General features: G+C 41.7%; 1 protein-coding gene across 1 annotated transcript in view; it reads left to right on the top strand.

Annotated features, from left to right (window-relative positions):
* Positions 1-21,878, top strand: part of TYR (tyrosinase) — a 74,032-nt gene that overhangs the window by 27,916 nt on the left and 24,238 nt on the right. The window contains exon 3 of the mRNA XM_067567423.1: positions 5,326-5,473. Coding sequence (XP_067423524.1) covers positions 5,326-5,473 — 148 coding nt within the window. The remainder of the gene's footprint in view (positions 1-5,325; positions 5,474-21,878) is intronic.

Below are 21,878 nucleotides of genomic sequence, written 5' to 3'. Positions count from 1 at the left end.
TGTCATCACCAAGGGCACATTTCAGGGAGAACGTTGGCTCCAGGGTCACGCTGGATTTCCATGATGGTCATTTCCAAGACCCTTGGAGGAGGTGAAATGGTCCAAATCAGACAGCCCTGGCCTTTTTTTGACTACAGCTCCCTAGGGCAATTCTGCAGTTCTTGTGGCTTCCTCACTCCAGCAAGATCCCAACAGAAACTAATAGAGTGTTCTTTGAAAAAGGATGGACTATGTGCTGTAGAATTTAGCCCTTAAATATCTCCTGTGAAAAGATTTGCTAAGGGCCTCAGCTAATGTAAACTGGCATCGTGCCTGCATCAGCTGAGGATCCAATCCTCTGAATCATGTTATTTATCTTATGCCTGATCTATACTTAAAATTTAGGTCTACATAGCTATGGCACTCAGAAGTGTGAAATATCCACTCCCATGAGTGTCACAGTTATGCTGACCTAACCCCAAATGTAGATGCAGCTAGGTTGATAGAAGAATAATTCTGTTGACCTAGCTACTGGTTGCTTGGGGAGATGAAGTTCCTACAGCTAATAGAAAACCGCTGCTATTCCTGTAATCTGCATCTCCTCTATAAGGTTACAGATGCATAGCTACCGTAGCGTAGCTATGCTACTTTAGTGCCCATCATATAGCCACTGTCTTATTTTCCCCTTCTCATGTATTTAAAATAGACACCTCAGTCTGAGTGTGTGCTTCTCTGCAACATGGACTCCTTCTTACAGCCACATTCATCCCTGAATACACAGCTGTGGGTCTTGTTGTAGTCAATGGGACCCAGGCATGCACCTTACAGAGAGAAATTTCATCTTCAGAGTGATTGATGTCCTTAGCACTGGACTTGAAAATAGTGCAAAGTGAATTTTCCTTAAGTGCAGTTATGCATTTAAAAAACCCAACAACCCTGAAAATAGTTAAATAGATTAATGTTGTTAAGTGATAAAGTGTCACAGATGTTAAACAATACACCAAAATAATCCAGAGGAGGCATGATTTGTGGAACATTTGCTGCATCACTGCAGTAATTAATGTTGATAATATCAAAGCTCCGAATATTCTCTGAAATCTACCAAATGCACTTAGTACTGTCAATTCAGCAGCAAATGAGGAATAGTGAAGGAAAACACTACTTGAGTGGCACTTAATTTATAAAGCTGTGTGCCTGACTGATTGTATATGGAATTTCATGATCTCTGTTGTTAGATTATAAACCCTGTTGTTAGTATAATTAAATACCATCTATTAAAAGAGAAACTCCTGGTATACTTGAGTGTTTTATGAAGATAGCATGTATATAATTAGAATGGAAAGTGTAGGGCAACCTCAACTATAGGTGGCGCTGTGAGCTCAACCTATAATAAACTTTGGGCCACAGCTCCAACTGGTGTACACTGACATAACTCTGTTGAAGTCAGTTCAACTCTATTGAACCACTGATTTCTTGATTTATAGTGGTATGAGCAAGAGCAGAACCAGGCTTGCAGTCTTTAAGGATATGATTCTGCTCCAATTTAAATCACTGGCAAAGCTCCTATTGACCTCAATAACATAAGATCCAGCCGTAAGTGCTGTTTCTAGCACATCATGGTCTAATGGAGTTTCCCTCTAAGGACTTCTGAGATTTACTGTTGTGCTGAATTACAGATTCAAATCCTCCCCTCCTTGTGGAAGTACAATTTTCCCTGAATGCTACAAAAAATGTTTAGTGTTGTAGATCCTCTGAATTAGCTCATCATGGCTCATCACTCATTGCCCTGAGTAAATGGCTGTCCTGAGACCCTTTCCAAAGAAGCCATAAAGACCATAATGTTTAAAAATACACAGGTAAAAGTGATACTCACTGCATTTAATTATTATTTTTTCTACCTTTAATATTTATATGAGAGCTTCCATATTAAGAGCCCATAGCTTAGAATTTCACTCCTATTAGGTACATGATTATACATGACCTAAGCCCTTAGTGCTAATGCTGTCCCAGTTAATCAGTAGCTGGTATGAATGATAATGTCCACATTAAGTGAAATTGGCTGTCTGGGAGATGTCCTTGTGAAGAGGCTGCCTGATTCAGTGCACCTTAGTCTGGAGAAGTATTCTGTATATTCCTTTCCAGATGATAACTTAAGTGCTAACACCATTTTGAGGGCTAAAACTTGTCAAAGCTTCCTTAAGACAGGCCAGAGAATTCTAGAAGCAATATAAATAGTACTATACTAATCTCCCTTTACCCACCAATAATGAGCTGTAGCATGATACAAGTGAAGGATCTGAAGTCTTATCCATATTAAGATGATTTACAAGTAGGTTGTTTTCAGTTGGCTTTCATAGAATCATATCATACACGTGAGTGCTAAAAGAAACATACTAAGTTATTGAGTACCTAGATTAATAGCTTTTAAAATCAGAAGGAACTATTAGGATCATCTAGTGTGGCCTCCTGCAAAACACAGGCCATAAAATTTCACCAGTCATTCCAGCAAACCCAATAACTTCTGGTTGATCTAGAACGTAGCTCTTTGTCCATGCCAGATTGTCCCATACAACACATTTTCTAGTGTTTTGTTCAATCCAGTTTTAAAATTTCTAAGTGATGTGGCTTCCATCACTTCCCTCCAGAGACTATTGCACAACTTAATATTTACTATCAGGAAGCTTTTCCTCATCAAAACTTCCCTTTTGAGCAGGGGGTTGGACTAGATGACCTCCTGAGGTCCCTTCCAACTCTAATATGCTATGAATTAATTTCAGACAATAACTAATAATTTCTCCACATACCACTTTAGATAATTCCACTCTTCCGCTGGTGTGTCCAGACCCTTTAGATATAAGTAGTTTTAACATATGCCCCTTTTTCATCTTACTCCAGTTATGCTTATCTAGAACTGTTAATTTTTTCCTCAGAAGCCAGTTCCCCCAGTCTCTTGATCATCATTCTTCTTTTCTGATTTCCCTCTAATTTGTCAACATCTTCTTGATAACTGAATGACTGGAAATGAGCTCCAAATTCTAGCCTTATGGAAAGGGAATATTACTACTATTAGAAGCACTGCACTTGCACTTTGAGGCCTCAAATGAGATTAAGGCCCCATTATACCAGGCACAGCACAGTCACATAGTAAGAAATAATCCTGCCCCAAAATAGATTTTATAATCTAAACAGGCAAGACAAAGACAGACAGGGGTGAAGTGACCACATGAAAAGGTCAGTTCCAAAACTGGGAGTAGAACCCAGGTCTCCAAAGTTCCCAGATAGAGCCCAATTCTCTAGACTGGTGTTTCTCAACCTTTTTCAATCCAAGGACTGCCTTGCTGCCTTCCTAAACTGTGTCAGGGAAATCTCAGGAATGGGGGCCACTCCATGGACCAGTTGTTCAGAAACACTGCGCTAGACCACTCTGCTTCCCCCATGACTTCACTGCTTCATGATATAATTAAATGCTCTCCCAAGTCACTAATATGATATTATGATTTATGCAGCGCTGAAACCATGAAAGGCATTTTCTGGACAATTAAAGAGACCAGGTTTCTGCCTTACTACATTTACAATCTTAATACACAATGTAGAATGTATGGGACGCAGATGGGATGTGACAATAAAGTGATGGAGCGCTGAAGTTTAGCCCTGCAGGCCTCTTTGTTAATTCCACTGTTTTTGTTCAGTTTTTAATTTGAAAAAGATTTTCTGTTGTCTGTTCTGATATGCTTCAGCGTCAGGGAGGCCTAGAGTGTGCATGTGTTCTGGTAGAGTGTTTTAAGGAGTGATTCAGAAGGGCGCGTAGAAGCATAGTAGGCTGGGTTAAAGAAACACCAAATTTAACACCAACCTCAGCAATATCCCATCTCAGCATCAGTGGGTAGGACAGGACCCAGGAGGACTGACATACATTATCGCCACCTTGACCCCATATGTTATGTCTACAGTGCAATTAAAAAGCCACGGTTGGCCCATGCCAGCCGACTAGGGCTCACAGAGCTTGGCTAAGATGCTCTTTAATTGCAGTGTAGTTGCCCGGGCATAGGCTGGAGCCTGGGCTCTAGGACCCTCCAAGATGGGAGGGTCCCACAGATTGGGCTGCAGCCTAGCCCATTTGTCTGCACCACAGTTAACCAGACCTTTAGACATAGGTGCTGGAACTAGGGGCATCCTCCAGCTCAAATTGGTTTCCATTATATACAAGGCTTACAGTTTTGTTCAATGACTTTCAGCACCCCCGCTATAAAAATTGTTCCAATGCGCCTGCCCTTAGCCTGAGACCAACTAGCCCAAGTCAGCTGGCATGGGCCAACCATGGCTTTTTAATTGTAGTGTAGACATACCTATAGAGAATCCCAGAAAGAGGTAATACAGAGCCATATCGACACTCTGATGGATCCCCTTCTGACTAGGCGACATCCGGGCTAGCAGGAAGTTAGGTTTAAGGCCAGAAGGGACCACCAGGAGCTACCAGGGCCAGAACCATATGTCCCACATGTCCCTAGAGTAGGAGCCTGGGAGAGTCGCATATTCTCCAGTGTCTGCTGTGTTTCAGGATGGGCCCTGTGGTCTTTTCACAAAGTCCGCTCTCCAGGGCGACCCTCAAAGAGACTTCTTTCCCCAGAGCCCTGTCTGGTAGGTTTGACTGTGGAAGGGGATGACCTGGCCAATTATTTGTTCCATCCTTTTACTACTACTACTATTTTTTAAGTGAAGTGGTTCCTAAAGGTCTCAGTCAGGGAAAAGTGCTCAGCACTGTACACACATAAAAATCTGACCCCTTCTCCAGAAAGCTTGCATTCTAAATATATCACCAGACACAACAGATTGTTTTGACTTATGCACTAGTAATTGCCAGGGTCACTCTCTTTTCACTTACTTTTCTCAGACTTTTATTGCTTCACCAGTTACCTGTGATTTGTCAGAGATACAGTAAATTGGTTAAATAATTCCCTCGGTAGGTTAGGGCCAAAATAATTCTCCTATTTATATGAATAAAGTTATTCACATGCATAAATATTTGCAGGATTGGGGTCTTAGAATGCCTTTTTAACTAGAAACACTGGACAAATATTTATAAAAATATAAATCAATTAAGTAGTTCATATAGTGTCATTTTGCTTTAGTTTTACGGCAGTAGTTTTAATTAAATTTCTTCTAATGTCATCTCTTCTGTACCTTTTAAGTATACTAGTGCTCATTCTTTAAACATTTATCTTAGTATTATATTAAAGAGATAGACATAAATGAAATCTAATTCACAGATACTTTGAACTTCTCTTTTGCTGAAAGAATAATTATGCACATCTTCATCTCAATATATGATTTCCTCTTCACATGTAGGCTTTGCCAATCCACAGACTGGAATAGCGAACATGTCTCAAAGCAGTTTACATAATGCACTTCACATCTATATGAATGGCTCAATGTCCCAGGTACAAGGATCTGCTAATGATCCTATCTTTATCCTTCACCATGCCTTCGTTGACAGGTAAGTTTGACTCTTGCTTGTAAACTGATGTATTTTGTATATTTAAAATGTGCTTTTCACTTTAGTATCAAACTTTGGATAATTTAAATGCTAGTAAACTTACAGCATTTTCAGACATCTATAACTGAGCTCTTCATTAATTTAGTCTAATTGACAGCAATCGTGTTGTCTTTTTCATACTTGTAAGAATGATCACTGTATTAAAAGAGGTTTGAAAAACTAGACAAATGTATTAATAATTCAGTGATTTTGCGGTAAATAGAAACTTATTCAGTGTCAAGGAATCTAAGTAAAAAATTTGATTTACTTTAACATAGCTATGATCAGATGGAGTAATTCCGCTCAATTTCACTTATCAATTTTGTTTGAATCACTCATTCATAAGAAAAAAATCCTAACAATTATTCATAAACAAAAATGTCAATCCAACTTTTCAGTGTGACATGCAAAACTGTGGACCCTCCAGCTGGAACAGAGCAGAGTTGTAGTTGTGCAGATAAAAAGAAAAGCAAACAGAAGGAAGCCATGTTCATTAGAAATGGGAAAAGAACCTTAGTTCTGCAAACAGTGGACTAAACTGCTAAGGGAAGGATTATTTTCCTTCTTCAACTGGGTTACTGGCCTAATGGATGGAGGGAAGCTGTAGACATGATATATCTTGATTTAGCAAAGAGTACCACATGACAGTCACATAAGCAAACTAGGGAACTATGGTCTAGATGAAATTACTGTAAGGTTTGTTCACAACTGGTTTAAAGACTGTTCTCAAAGAGTAGTTATCAATAGTTTGCTTTCAAACTGGGAGAATGCATCTAGTGGGGTTGTGTAGGAGTCAGTCCTGAGTCCAATACTATTCAATATTTTCATTAGTGAGTTGGATGATGGAGTGAAGAGTATGCTAATAAAATTTGCAAATGACACCAAGCAAGGTGGGTGGAGGGGTTTCAAGCACTTTGGAGGACAGGATTAGAATTCAAAATGTCCTTGACAAATTGAAGAATTGGTTTGAAATCAACCAGATGAAATTAAATAAAAACAAGTGCAAAATGCTACACTTAGGGAAGAATTGCATTCTATGATGAGATGACTGGCTCTGTGAATGTGGAGAAAGCAGTGGATGCGATATATCCTGACTTTACCAAAGCTGTTGATATGGTCTCCCATAGTATTCTTGCCAGCAACTTAAAGAAATATGGGTTGGATGAATGGGTTATAAGATGGATATAAAACTGGAAAGATCATGGGCTCAACAGGTAGTGATCAAAGGCTTGATGTCTAGTTGGCAGATGGCAACAAGCGGAGTGCCCCAGGGGTCGATCCTGAGGCCAGTTTTGTTCAACATCTTCATTAATGATCTGGAGGATAGAGTGGATTGTACCCTCAGCAAGTTTGTAGATGACACTAAGCTGGGGGGAGTGGTAGATACGCTGGAGGTAGGATACAGAGTGACCTAAACAAATTGGAGGATTGGACCAAAAGAAATCTGATGAGGTTCAACAAGGACAAGTGCAGAGTCCTTAGTAGGAGCATTGCCAGCAGATCAAGGGAAGTGATTATTCTCCTGTATTCAGCACTGGCGAGGCCACATTTAGAGTACTGTGTCCAGTGTCGGGCTCCCTTTAAAGGAAGGATGAGAACAAATTGGAGAGTCCAGCGGAGGGCAACAAAAATGATTAGGGGACTGGAGCACAAGACTTATGAGGAGAGGCTGAGGGAACTAGGCTTGTTTAGTCTGCAGAAGAGAAGAATGAGGGGGGATTTGATAGCAGCCTTTAACTATCTGAAGGGGGATTCCAGAGAGGATGGAGCTAGGCTGTTCTCGGTGGTGGCAGATGACAGAACAAAGAGCAACGGTCTCAAGTTGCAGTGGGGGAGGTGTAGATTGGACATTGGGAAAAAGTTTTTCAGTAGGAGGATGATGAAACACTGGAATGGGTTACCTAGGGAGGTGGTGGAATCTCCATCCTTACAGGTTTTTAAGGCCTGGCTTAGTTGATGATTTAGTTGAGGTTGGCCCTGCTTTCAGCAGGGGGTTGGAGTAGATGACCTCCTGATGTCTCGTCAAACTCTAATTTTCTATAATTCTATGAAAAAATCAAATGCACAAACACAATATAACTGGCTAGATGGTAGTACAGCAGAAAAAGATCTGAGGGTTACAGTAGATCACAGCCTATGTATGAGACAACAGTGTGATGCAGTGTGACGTCCTGGGTCTTGGTGCCAGACCTGTGAGTTCCCAGACAGCCATTGTGCTCTGGCTGCCACCCGGAGTCTGCTGAAACCCCCTGGGCCAAGGAGCTAGCAGAACTACAGATTCAGGCAAGGCACCACCCACTGAATGGAAGATCGCCCAGTCAATTGGTCCAGCTATGCTAATTAAGCCAAAAGGAGGCACAGGAATTTGGCTGAGCAACTGTGTGATTTGCCACAGCAGCAGCAACAATAGCACACCCTGCTTGTGCCTGGATTCCGCACCCAATCCTGTTCTTGATTCCTGATCCTCTCCTGGCCCCTGTCTTCACTCCTAGTTCCCACCGTGCTCCTGCTCTGTGCCTGATCCTTGCCTCTCTTCCAGTTCCAGCCCTTATGCCTCACTTCCAAACATGGGTCCTGGCTCTGACCCCCAGCTCGGACTTCTGACACTGACTCTCGCTTGACCCTCACCTCTGGTAGTCAGCAGTTGACTCTGTTGCTGACCCTCTACTCAGTTCCCTGACCTGCATGCCTGCTCTGCCCACTAGACCCGACACCTGCTCTGCCCACTAGGCCAGACCACCTACTTCCTGGTCTCTAACAAGCAGTTGGAAAAAAGACTAATATCATTCTGGGTTGTATTGACAGGATTGTTGTATTTAAGACACAGGAGGTAATTATTCTGCTCTACTCAACACTGCTGGGGCCTCAGATGGAGTATTGTGTCCAGTTTTGGGCACCACACTTTCAGAAAGTTGTGGACAACAAGAGAATCCAGAGGAGAGCAACAACAATGATAAAAGGTTTAGAAATCATGAGCTCTGAGGAAAGGTTAAAAAACTGGGCAAGTTCAGTCTTGAGAAAAGAAGACTGAGTAGGGACCTGATAGTCCTCAAATATTTTAAAAGCTGTTATAGAGAGGACAGTGCTCAATTGTTCTTCATGTCCAGTGAAGGCAGGACAAGAAGTAATCCACTTTCTTTGCAGCAGGGAGATTTAGCTTAAATGTTAAGAAAAACTTTCTAACTCTAAGGATGGTTAAACTCTGGACTAGGATTTCAAGGGAGGTTATGGAATCCTTGTTATGGGAGGTTTTTAAGAACAGGTTAGACAAACACTTGTCAGGGATGTATTACTTGGTCCTGCCTCAATGCAAGGGAAAGGACTTGATGACCTCTCATCATCCCTTTCTGCTCTACACTTCTGTGAATTTCCAAGATTTTAAGACGAAATTAAAGATGTAAAATATTTTTTGCCAAAATAGATTTTATATTATATATATGTGGCTACAAATATTTGTGCTATAGCATTGCTATTCATTTGTAAAGACCAGAAAGCAAGCAAGAAAGAAACATGGCCAGTTAATCAAAAGACAACTGCAAAATCATAAATATGAGATGAGTAACACTTTTAAAATCGGTTGAAGTTTACCAGATTCTTATCAGTTATACTGCTGCCCACATGGTTTTGAATAGCAGCAATGGAAAATGACAAGGTTCTGGTCAGATCTGCTTCTGCTGTACTTGTAGAAGCTCTGAGCAGCAGCAAACACACTTTCATGGTCCGCCTGCAGACTTGGGAAGGAAGCAGGGAATGCCTATGTTAATGTAAATTAAAATAGCTTCATGGAAGTCAATGAAACCAGGCCAGATTTATAGCAATGCAAGATCTGGCCCAAGAAATGTAATTTTCTTCTTGTAAAATGAAAGCTCAGATTTTGCAAAAGTTAATCTCACTCCCCCTGAGAAAAATCCCTGCTCCTGAGGGTGAGTGGATTTTTCAAGCCCTGTATTCTTCTGAACATCACTTTCTGCTCAGTAAATCAATCAGCTAGCTGGGTTGGAAGAGATGGAAATATAAAGCAGGGAATCATCTGTGTATTGACGACACTGCAACATATATTTCCACGCTGACCATCCTAACTGCTCCACTACACATTGAACAGGATGGTTGACATGAGACCACTCCCCTCACAGCAGAAGACCAGTGCCCAGTACTACCCTTTTGAGTTATTTCAGAAATTATAATATGCCTAGAATCGTAGACTCCTCCCAAATGGAATTCATCCCATGCAGCAGGACCAGCACAAGACCTATGCATAACTTCAGACCCACTGAGACCAAGGCTTAAGTGATGCATAAATCCTTGTGATGAAGATCACTCCAAGTTACTATAAGCCTCTGGAAACACTTTTCAAAATTGTAATTATTATCAATATACAAAGATAAACTTTGCAAAGAAAACATCATTGGTTCCCACGGGTATTAATAAAGGAAATCACTGTACACAACTGCAAAGACAATACAAAAGCTGTGCAACTTCAGGCTATCTGTGGTAGAATAAATGTTACCACCACTTTCAGCTGCTGGATAGATGGGCTTTTGTACACACTGGTAGCAAAAATGGTAATAAATGCCGCCTTTTATATAAGTGACAGAAAAAAATACATTAGCCTGATTAAGGTTACTTAGCAGCATTATCCATGACAGATTAATCATGCTTTTAGCTATAATTAATAAGTAGGTGACTGATAGGTAAGTACAGTACATTTAATAAACTGTTTCTCTCCTACATAGTCTAAGGGCTGTGGAGGATTCCTTTTCTGAGAGGCAGGCAGGCAGGCGTATAAAGAATAGCGCCGAAAGAGAGAACAATAATCACTGCAGCAGTGGGGAAGGTTTTATTTCAGCCTCAACTTTTATGCTTCAGTCAGAATGCACTAGAGGTCCGATTGCAATTACAGTGTTGGGTCTGTGGGTTTCTATTTCTAATCCTCTCTGCCTAAGGATTTCAGTAGGAGTACACTATCCACTCCAGTACTTAGTAGACATCAGGAGACCCATGGGGCAGTGGCTTATAGATATATATATATATATATATATATATATATATATATTAGTGCAAGTAGGTATATATAGACAGTGATACTAACCACTGCTGTAGACCTCCAGACCCCCATAGAGGCAGAGAACAGTGCTATACCTTTAACTGTTTTCAGAGAGGAGAGATGGTCCAGTGATCTGGATGATAGCCGGCGTCTCAGAAGACTCAGGTCTAATTCCCCACTCCACCAGATTCCCTGTGTGAACTTGGACAAATCACTTATGTGCCTAAATTCCATTGATTTCAGTGGAAGTTAGGTGCTTGCACACCTCTGAAAATCTGGGTCTTATGTCTCTCTGTCTAACAGGGATATTGTGAGGACAAGTACATTAACGATGACAAAGAGCTCAGGTAATACGGTTATGTGGTCCATAGAAGTAGGGCAATAGATGAATTTTAATTGATTTTACTTAGAGGTACATGATGCACAGCAGGATACGCATGGTTGCTCTGCTCCAGCACAAGTGTGAGTGGAGTCTATCAACAAGTGCAAGCAAAGCACAAGGCATCATCAAACACGTATAGTCTACTGAGGACCGTTGCCCTGGAGCGAATATGGTTGATTGCACACCAAGGATTGTTCAGTGAAGTTCCCTGATCTGGATCAAGTCTGTGATTCCACAAATCTCTGGGGCAGCTTTGCAGATGGCACCAGGTAGGGACATGGCATGCATCACTTCATGTGTTGATAGAGCGTTTGAGAGCACAAAATGCTGGGGGTGGTTTCGTCCATCCTGGTGACCTGGCCAAAGAGCAATGCCACTTTTGACATTAATGAGCAACTGAGGAAGGCCAGAGCTCTGTTTGATTGTGACATTTCACACAAAGCCAAACCACTTTATGCTCAGAATTTGGTGCTGACAGTGCATTGGAATACCTCTAGAGACTACAAGTCTGCCTATAAGAGGGTCTGTGTTTCTGACCCATATAACAAAATATGTTTGATAGATTCTGAACTTTTTCTTAGAACAAAGATGTTTTTGAAAGTGAGACATGGACTTCACGAAGGAGGCGGCAAGACCTGTTAGTCAAAGAATGTCCAGTTTGCTGCAACCATTTGAACTCTGCTTGCCTCCTACGTAGATTACATCACTAAACTCCCCATGATACTCAACGCCACCTGCACCGGAGGTTCTGGTGACCCAACTCTGATGTTCTGTATCTTGTTCTTCTGCCATGAGATGCTCAATCTTATAGTGTGGGCAGCATCTTGGGAAGCAGGGCTGAAATTCTCTGACATCTCTGACTAGCAGTAGGGATGGTCTTCCATACTGAGTGATAGTGGGTCTCATGTCTCCTTTACCTGCAAGCGGGCAGGGTATAAAAAGAGTAGGGAGGCGGATTTAGGTGGGAAATGGGTGTGGCTGAGGTGAGCCTCATGCTAATAGGACACTTAGCAATGCATTCCCCTGTTAGGTCACACCCATGCAGTTAGGCTGGAGTAGGTCCACACAGCAGTTCTGTCATCAATGCAGAATTGGGTTCCTCCCCTATTATTTGCTCATTAGTGGGTACCAAGGACCAAACCCACAATCTTATTTTTAAAAGCAAGTGACCTGCATGAACTACCATAAGATGGGTGCACAACTGGTTGGAAAACAGTACTTAGAGAATACTTATCAATGGTTCACAGTCAAGTTAAAAGGACATATAGAGTGGGGTCCCAGGTCCGGGTCTATTCAATATCTTCAGAAATCATTTGGATAATGGTATAGAGAGAACACTTATAAAGTTTGAAGATGATACCACGCTAGGAGGGGTTGCAAGTGCTTTGGAGGACAGGATAGGAATTCATAATGTTTTGGACAAACTGGAGAAATGGTCTCAAATAGTAGGATGAAATTCAGTAACAATAAATGCAAAGTAATACACTTAGAAAGGAATAATCAATTGCACAAATACAAAATGGGAAATGACTGCCTAGGAAGCAGTGCTACAGAAACAGATCTGAGGGTGGATCACAATATAAATATGAGTCAATAATATAATACTGTTGCAAAAAAAGCAAACATTGTTCTGGGTTCTATTAATAGGAGTGATGTAATCAAGACTTAAGAAGTAACTCTTCCACTCTATTCAGCACTGATAAGGCCTCAACTGGAATATTGTGTCCAGTTCTGGGCATCACACTTCGGAAAGGATGTAGACAATTGGAAGAAGTACAGAGAAAAGCAAAACAAAATTATTAAAGCTCTAGAAAACACAACCTATGGGGAAAGATGGAAAAAAAATGAATTTGTTTAGTTTGGAAAAGAGAAAAATGAGGGGGGATATGATAACAGATTTCAAGAATGTAACAGGTTGAGATTAAGATCAATTGTTCTCCTTAACCACTGAGGACAGGACAAGTAGTAATGGCCTTATATTACACCAAGGAAGATTTAGATTAGAACATTAGGAAAAACTTCCTGTCAGGGTAGCTGAGCACTGAAACAAATTACCTAGGGAGGTTTTGGAATCTCCATCATTGGAGATTTTTAGAACAGGTCAGAGAAACACCTTTTGGGGATAGTCTAAACAATTTTTAGTCCTGTTTCTGTGCAGGGGACTGGAATAGATGACCTATTGAGATCCCTTCCAGCCCTACGTTTTTTTGATTCTATGAAAAATATTGTTTTCAGAGCTGCTTGAAAAGTATTCAGTGAATACTAAATTTAGCAAATTTGAGGGGTTTTAGCTTTGCGAAGCAGTCCGGTTAATTGCAAATCTATTCACTATTCAGACACACTCAACAATCAGCACAAAGGAGCAACAAGGAAGGAGCCAGCCAGAGACGTAAGCTATTAGGAGCAGCTGCAGAAGCAGCATAAGCATGGGCCTTCCAACACTGATGAGGTCATCAGAGTATTTTCTATAGTTCTAAATAGAGGTTCTCTCTGCTGTGGTGATTGGCTGTTTGCTTCAACCCCCTCCTGTCCTTTCCCTCACAGGTTCTTCGCCTCAGCCTCACTGCACATTTGCCTTTCTTACCTAACCTCTTTCTCCCATCCCTCAGCTCTCCTGCTCCGTCCCTTTCACCCCTCCATAACTTTGTCTTTCCATTTACATTATTTCACAACCTCCCCCCACAAAAAATCATGGAACTAACATGGTCTTTGCTGCCATCACATTATTCACTCTGCTTCTGTCTTAGATCCCTTCCCTCACCCTGTGGTTTCCTGGTCTATTCAGATTGTAAATTCTTCAGGCCCAGGACTCACTATTAATCTGGGACTGTACAGTGCCTACCATAATGGAGCCTCAGTCTTGGTTGATCCCTAGATACTATTGTAATTAACATGACTCATAAGAATTATTAATTGATGTTATGTGGATGATTCAAGCTAAGCATGCTTTGTTAAAAATGGAGTTTCAGAATTGGTCTCAAGCCACATGGTTTTGTTGCTGACCCCTGACTGGTGGCATAAGTCATAAACACAAAGCAAGCCTGATCATAACTCACCAGGGCTCTGACCCTCTCTTGAAGTGGCTGGACTCAAAGGAGGGACCCCATTTGGAGAAGTTGTCAGGTGATATTAATGAATAATGAACAGCAGCAGCACCTGGAACTTGTCATTTTTGGCCTGTTGTTCACAACTAGAGCTGATCAAAATATTTCCACTGAAATACTAGGTTTTGGTTTTGTGGGGTTTTTTCCCCCTCCTGACAAAAAACAGTTTCTTTAAAAATCAGAAATTTTCATGAACAAATTTCCATTTTTGTCAGAACCTTTCGGGTTTTTGTTAAAAAACTGAAGATTCCAGACCCTAAAATTTTCAATTTGTTGGCAGCCAAAACCCCTAAATTTCTGGGTTTTGGTTTACAACAACTCCCTCCTTCTCCCCCCGCTCCCAAATTCAAATACATATTTTGATGATAACTTAAAAAAAAAAAGAGGGTTAATTGAAATTTTTCACCATAAAAAATATCATTTCCTGTCTATCCCTATCCACAGTTGTCCTGGATTTGTTGTATAATGATCCCTTTGCTAGCTGCCATCTAGCGCTAGGTTCTTGATTTAGGAGGCAGCATCATGCAGTGGTGTGTGCGCGCACTCGTGTGTGAGTGAGCATTCTACCCGAGGATGTACAATTAATCATACTACCACCCAAAGGGCACTAGAGAGAGGAGACACTCTAAGAGGAGGCTGCTGATAGTCTTCCAAACAGGTAGAGGGGCCCTAGATACCGTCCTCTGAGTCCTATGAGAACTCCACTTTTCTGCCTGGCCAAAGCTATTCAGCAATGCCAGCCTCCCTCTTCCTCTCCTCCCTTCCCTTCCCCAGCATGCTTTAAGCAGCCCAACCTGGATGACTGTTGAAATGGGAGGCTGGAGCTGTTGGGTCTCTACGCAACTTCACATCCTCCAGCGCACCCAAAAATGTAATGATAAAATGTTGTCCATTCCCATTCACTTTCTATGAAGTGCTACATTGCAGTCCCATAGGAGACAGTCTGTTATAAAAAGATGTATTTGAAGTTGAACAATAGCACACGGTGGAAGCCAGAATTTCTGAGCTCCAGTTCTGGCTCCTTCATGGACTTGATTCTGCAATGCGATGCATACAGGAGAATTCCATGAAGGTGCAATCTCATTCTCTTATTGTGACCTTCATCTAATTTTTATTATTATTTGTATTAAAATAACATTTAGAGGTCCCCATTGAATTAGTGCTCCATTGTGCAAGACACATGATATATTCAAAATATTTTGTGCAGGTTTTTTGGTTGGTTTTTTTTTTTTAAACCAAAAATTAATGTTTTGTTGAGAACACTTTTTTTGTGGAAAATTCAAAAAAAAAATTTCAATTTTCCTCACAGGAAATGGCAACATGAAAACTTTCATTACTAATCAACATTTCGAAATTCAACACCTTTTCATTTCATCTGAAAATGTCATTTTGGTTCTTTGAAACCAAGAAACAAAATGAAAGGAAAATGTTACCTTGTTTTGAAATGTTGATTAAAAAATGAATAGGTTTATTCAAACCAATTCAAAACATCATGCAGAAAAAACTGAAATTTTTCTATCAAAGCTTTTTCATTTGACGTTTCTTCTGGGACACATTTCAGTTTTCTAACCTGTGCTAATACACAAAGTGAGGTAGAGTCCCTCTCCTAGAGAGCCTATAATGTAACTAGAAAACAGACAAAAAATAGAGAGAAAGAAAAAGTATTATCCTCAGTTTGCTCATGGGGAATTCAAGCACAGAGAGATTAAGTGACTTTCCCAAGGTCACACAGGAAGTTTGTAAGCAGAGCTGACAACTGAATCAAGATCATCTGCGTTCAGTGTCTTAACCACAGTGTTTAAACAGGGATTGTATGACATTAGTACATGGATAAACCGGTTTAATATTTATAAAGAACTGCAAAGGTGAAAAGCCACTAAGTGTTATTACATTTTTCACTGATTATGGGCACAGTGAGTCCCCATGTTGCTTTATCAGATACACTGACAAAAAATGATGACATATGTGAAACAAATGATATTCCCTAGAATGGCATGAACTGGGGCTTGGAGTCATAGATCTGCTAGATAAAGGCAAGTCAGGAGGCAGCCATTAATAATGCACCTACATCCACAATAAAACCCATTTCATGTCAAGGATTTGTCAACTCATAGTCCTAATCTGTCTTTGTCTGGAAGGGTTAACACTTGACTGTTCCCAGATCATGCATAAGAGAAGTCTCTCCCCAACTTGTCTGCAGCAGAAGGGCCAGGCACAATTAAAGTCTTTGCACTGAGGAATAGAAGGGACTCCTCCACAGGGCTACTTTGAGAGCCTACACTGCAATGCTTTTAAGAGTGGTACAAGAACAGCCACCGGGGCTGTTCTGTGCTGCTTCCAGTGCAGGTCTGTGATGCCAGGCCACAATACCCCATGATGAGGACATAGGATCAGGATGAGTGTAAAAGCTGTGCTTCACTCAGGATAAATGTAAGAAGCTGTTACACCCCGCCTGGAGTGAGATGGCTCAAATAATAGGAGCCACTACCCAAAACATAGGTCATGTGTAAGGTCAGTCAGAAACTGAGCTATGTGGGTGGAGGGATTTCCTTGAGGACTGAATGCAAATACAGGGAAATGGATATTCTATTCAGAAAACCAAGGACAGCCCGCTTAGCACTTGTAGCATGACCTTGAGAAAAACTCCGAATTTTTTCAGTAGCGTCCTGAATAAGGAGTCTCCTGTTCGATTCCTCCCATGTGCAGGGAAAACAGGACTTTATGTATAGTCTATCAATAAACAGAGTCTATCAAGGAAATACCTGATTGATTCGTCAACTTCTCCTAATGGAAACAACCAGCAAGACCAAGGATTTTGGCTAACTGCTCAGGTCAAAAGGGGTAACGCTATTCAATTGTACCCTTTTTTCTGAGGGCTATTGGAGATCACTCAATTTCCCTTCACAATGCTGACATGACCTTGTAGCTGGTCAATACATACATAACGCTTACCCTTTATGTAAAATTGGTTGAACTGGGCTATCAGGGACTGGGATCAATAGACCTGAGTTCTACTCCCAGTTCAGTCACTTGGGTGACCTTGGGCAACTCACTTCATCTCTCTGTGCCTCTGTTTCCACTCCAGTCTTTTGTTTGTTTAGATTTTGAGTTCTTCAGGGCAGGAACTGTGTTTTGCCATGTGTCTGTATAGTGCCTAGCATAATGGTGCTCCAGATCTCAGCTGGGGCACTCTTGTAATACAAATAACAATACACTAATTGCCAGTCTGAAAATACATTAAAGCTGTGATTTTCAAATGTGCCTAAAGGAGTTAGACACCTGTGATTTTGGTACCTAACTCCTTTAGCCTCAGTCTAAAAGAACAGTGGGGAGACACAATTCTGTGCTCAAAGATGCCCTAGGCTGTGAAGGCAGTCTCAGGATATTTCCCCATTCTCAAAGCACACATACAAACTAATTACATTTTTCAGAATGCTTCCATGGTGGCAGCTGCCGGTCAGATTTTCTGCTTCTCTCCCTTTTGCATACATTACAAAACCCGTGCTGACACATGTGCCAAGGCAAGCATGCACAATGAACATTCAGCCTGCAGCTCTGCAGCATGGAAATGCGTCGGACAGCGGGGAGGCAGCAATACATGTCCCCAGCAATTCCCAAATGAATAACAAAATGGCTTTATTAGCAGCCGCTGCTATGCTGAACGCCGTCACCACGTTGCAGAACCCGGCTACAAAATGGGACATCACAGGAACCAAAGCGAGCACAGTCAGGGAGGGCCAGAGGAGGGCTTAGGTAGGAGCTTTCACAGTGCCTGGGAGCTGGTACAAGGGCGTATGATCACTGGTGGGAGGGTGGCAATGTTATAAGGAGCTCAGTCTCAACAATTTTTGGAGAATTTTCAAAACTACAGTAGCTAAGGGAAAAAACTATACTACACTTTGCTCTGAGGTGTTGATTCAGGATATCTAAAACATAGCAAGCCAATCCCTGTCTTCATTAGCAGAATCACTTCTGTCACATTCAAAGTTTCCATCCCTTCTGTGGGTGTCTCAGTGTAACCTCTCCTCTCCGGGTCCATTCCTCAGACTGTAAGTTCTTTGGGGAGAGATCATCTTCTTTTGGTTTCTCAGTGCTGAGCGCCCTATCGACACTGAACCTTACCGGATTGTGTCTTTCATGGTTCAGCTCTGATTTGGGACTGGCTGTGCTGTCCAAGAGGAGCTGAGAGAGTGCATTGTGCCCCAGGATTTCTCCCTAAATGCCCCAGTACACTAGGGTCTGTGCTTGGGAGGTGAATCATATGCCTAGGTACTGATTTTTGGAACCATTCCATCTATTTGGCTAAGGTACTTCTATGGCCTCTATTATCACGATCTGAGCACCTCACAATCCTTAATGTATTTATCCTCACAACTCCCCTGGGAGGTAGGGCAGAGCTATTTTTGTCATTTCACAAATGGGAAACTGAAGCACAAAGAAATTAAGTGACTTGCCAATGGTGATGCAGAGCAGGGACTTGTGCCCAGGTCTCCCAAGTCACAGACTAGCACCCTAACCACTTGGCTTTCTCTTCATCACAAGTGGTCAGGCTAAAGGCAGGGTGAGGTCCTGTGGCCTGTGTTATGCAGGAAGCCAGACTAGCTGATCGTAATGGTCCTTTCTGACCTTAAAAATCTGTAAACTGGTGACCACTTCCTCAAGTAAGGTCAACGTGAGCAAAGGTCCCATAACATTACCACACAAAGACCTGCTCTACGCTGCTGGCAGCGTTGATGGAAGATACGCAAGGTACATACTGAAACTTGAGTATCTCCCGTTGACTTACTAACATTCCCTTACCTCAGCGTCTCCACTGCGCTGCGTTGACAGAAAACGTCCTCCGGTTGACACAGCCTTACTCTTTTCAATGGGGAGGGGATTTACTTCATCGGCCGCAGAGCACTTCTGGGTTCGACTGTGCGGGTCTCCACTTCCTGCTCAATCGATCCCGCTGCATCGATCTTCCGCTGTGTAGACATACCCAAGGTATGTCGATATCCCCTGGGGCAGTTATAGAACGGATTACTGTCTGTGCTGCATATTATGCAAATAATTAATGATTTTGGAAAGAAAAGGTTACTTTTCCCTTAGACTCTGGTGAGAGAAATCCGAGTAGTTGCCATCTTTTCTCTCACTGTGAGAGGAGGAGAGAGCTCTCCGCAGAATACATTGATCCAGATCAACTCTGATGCAGACAACCAATGTGACACAGTAAGGGTTCTTCCCCACCACCGCTCCTCCACTTCGGCCACCCTCCGGGTCACGAATGACGCCAAGACCCTCTTGGTTAGCAATCCAGTGCAGTTTATTTACAGTGTGCAGTCCCACCACCTTCTTATCACATACAGCTTGGCTACTGCCTCAGGAGCATCTGCAGCCAGGCAGGCAGGTAGAGTCTCTGCTCCCCTTCTACTCCCTGGCCTCTCCCTACTTCCTTCACCTGGCCTGTGTATAGCCCTGGCTAATTAGATGGCTAGCTGCTTCCCCTGCACCAATCAGGTGCAGGTGTCCCTAGACTATTTTTCTCAGCCACGTGCAGGCAGCATTTATTTAGCAAAAAGAAATGATCACTTTGCTGCTGTAGTTGTGATTTATATGCTAAGGGACCCTCATGCACCTTAATAATGACAATCTCAAAAGAAATGAATTACAGAGCACAGAAGAATGATCCATAGAGACAATCCAGCAACCTCTGTGTCAGTCTATTTTAATCTACTTGAACACTATATTGTTATCTTTCTCTTCAGGGGAAACTAGTTATTAAACTTTGGAGCAGCTGCCATTTGTACCATCTCTTACTTCAAGTGATTTCTCCTCCCTCCCCACCGCTAGATGCAAAATATGGCTTTGGTGAACCAAATAGAGCGAAGACTTTTTGGAGGTGTCTGGTTGACCATGTCGACATACCCAGTGAGACTGGTGTGAACGAGGAACAACTACTAAAGCAAACAGAGTTACACCATTTTGAAAATGGGAAGAGAAAGAGGCCCACAGTTATGTCTGTATCAAGGAACAGAATCTCCTCCTCCTCCTCCACTTCAGGGGAGTTACTGCTGACTTTGACTTGTTTAAAAAATAATCTGTCTTGACAAGTGGTTAAGTTTAGTTCAGGACCAGCTAATGTGTGTTCTCTAAGCCCGACAAACACAGCCTTTTCCTAGTACAGGTGCAGGGTGATCTTTAGCTTGAATTTAGCTAATCAAGTAGTAGCTTACCTATCGGGTAGGCTAGCAGATGCCCTTGCTGTAGTCTAGAACACTATTCTGTGCTATATAGGATCTCATAGCACACCTGTCACTGCAGTGTCTGAGAGCCTTCCAATAGCGCGTCAAGGGACAGCTATCATGACTGGTCCATTCTCTCACCCTGCAGTTAAAATCCATCCTAAGGTGTTATTTTGCACCTACACAAAGAAAAAGGTCAAATTTAGGCTAGACTTAGCCTGTATTAGCTATGCCTTACCACTTTACTCCTCAAAATAAGACAAGACTCTAAGCACAGAGCCTGATTCTCTACTTAGGCAATAAGTGCATAGCAACTATTATTGGATAATGGCTTGTGAAATATTCTGCTGCAAACTGGGATCCCTTTTGCATTCATTGGCATACCTCAAAAGGCTCAGAGTTTGGATAAGCACTCAGAATTTCAAGTCCTTTTGCATACACAATAATAGACCAGACATTCCATGACAGCTGGGTTCCTTGTGCTATTTCCAGCAGATCTGCTCCAAGAAGTGCAAAGGTATGAAAAATAAAGGCTAAGTGGGAGACGTTAATTTGAACACTGGAGCTTTGAAGAATGTTCATTTTGAGTTCAGTTCCTGAAATGAAGATACATTGTCTGGAAGCAGGGCTGGAGGGAAGGGATTATATTTTCCTGAACCCTATTTTCTTCTTTACTTGAGTACACACACTTCCAGCTAAAAACAAAACTGTGTTTCTGCTTTTCTTCCAACTCACGTCCTCTCTGCACTGGTTGAACACTCTGGCCTTCAATGCAGTTACACTTGATATCCACCAGTGTAAGTGTGAAGTACCATTTCCCAATCTATCATGATCTATCATTAAGTACCATTTCCCAATTATAATAATTATACTCATTTGAGCCAAATTTTGTCTGAAAGATTGCTACTTGTTTGAGCACTCCCATGTCGAGGTTCAGCATAAATTGTATTTTTAAAAGCCAAGATAAATACAAATGTTTTATATCTTCGTGTCAGGATGTTCCACCTTTTCAGGGATGTGTACCCAGCCTGCTGTCAATCACAATCTATCTAGATACTAAAATTTCCCATAACATCTGAGCACTTCCCTGGATTTTCTGGGTAGTCTAGTCTGCAAAATACAAAATCAAAAACGAAAAACACTACACCACACCAAAAACAACTCCCTTGTTTGGAGTGGGGGAAGGGATGAGGATAAACGTGACAGACTTTCCCTGAAAGAGATAATCACAGTTTTCTGGGATAAATGGCCAGCCTATGCAGGGATAAATACTGTACACAAGGATTTACTGCCATAATACTATGTGTGGGAGACCCCACTGGTGGGCTAAAAATCTGATCTTTGTATTTTTTTGTCCAGTTCTGTTTTAAAATAGTCCAGTATATGTTTTAAAAGAAAATCTTCTGTTCTTCTGTGCTGTTTAGACTCTTGGAAACCTTGGCTTGTTTTCTAACAATAGCCACGTGCAATGTCTTAGTTTTTTATCATGTCATGCACTTGACTTAAAGTCTGTGTAATCTGTCTACAACCAGACTCAGAGTCCCCATGGTGCCCAAAAGCCAAGTTAAAGTAATTACGCTGCAATATACAGTGGTTCAACTTTAAAACATCA

The sequence above is a fragment of the Emydura macquarii genome, unplaced genomic scaffold (assembly GCF_026122565.2).
Source record: "Emydura macquarii macquarii isolate MOO-44397 ecotype Brisbane River unplaced genomic scaffold, CSIRO-AGI_Emac_v2 contig_318, whole genome shotgun sequence".
Lineage (NCBI taxonomy): Eukaryota > Metazoa > Chordata > Testudines > Chelidae > Emydura > Emydura macquarii.
The sequence above is the reverse complement of the archived record's forward strand: the minus strand, read 5'-3'. Positions and strand labels throughout refer to the sequence as shown.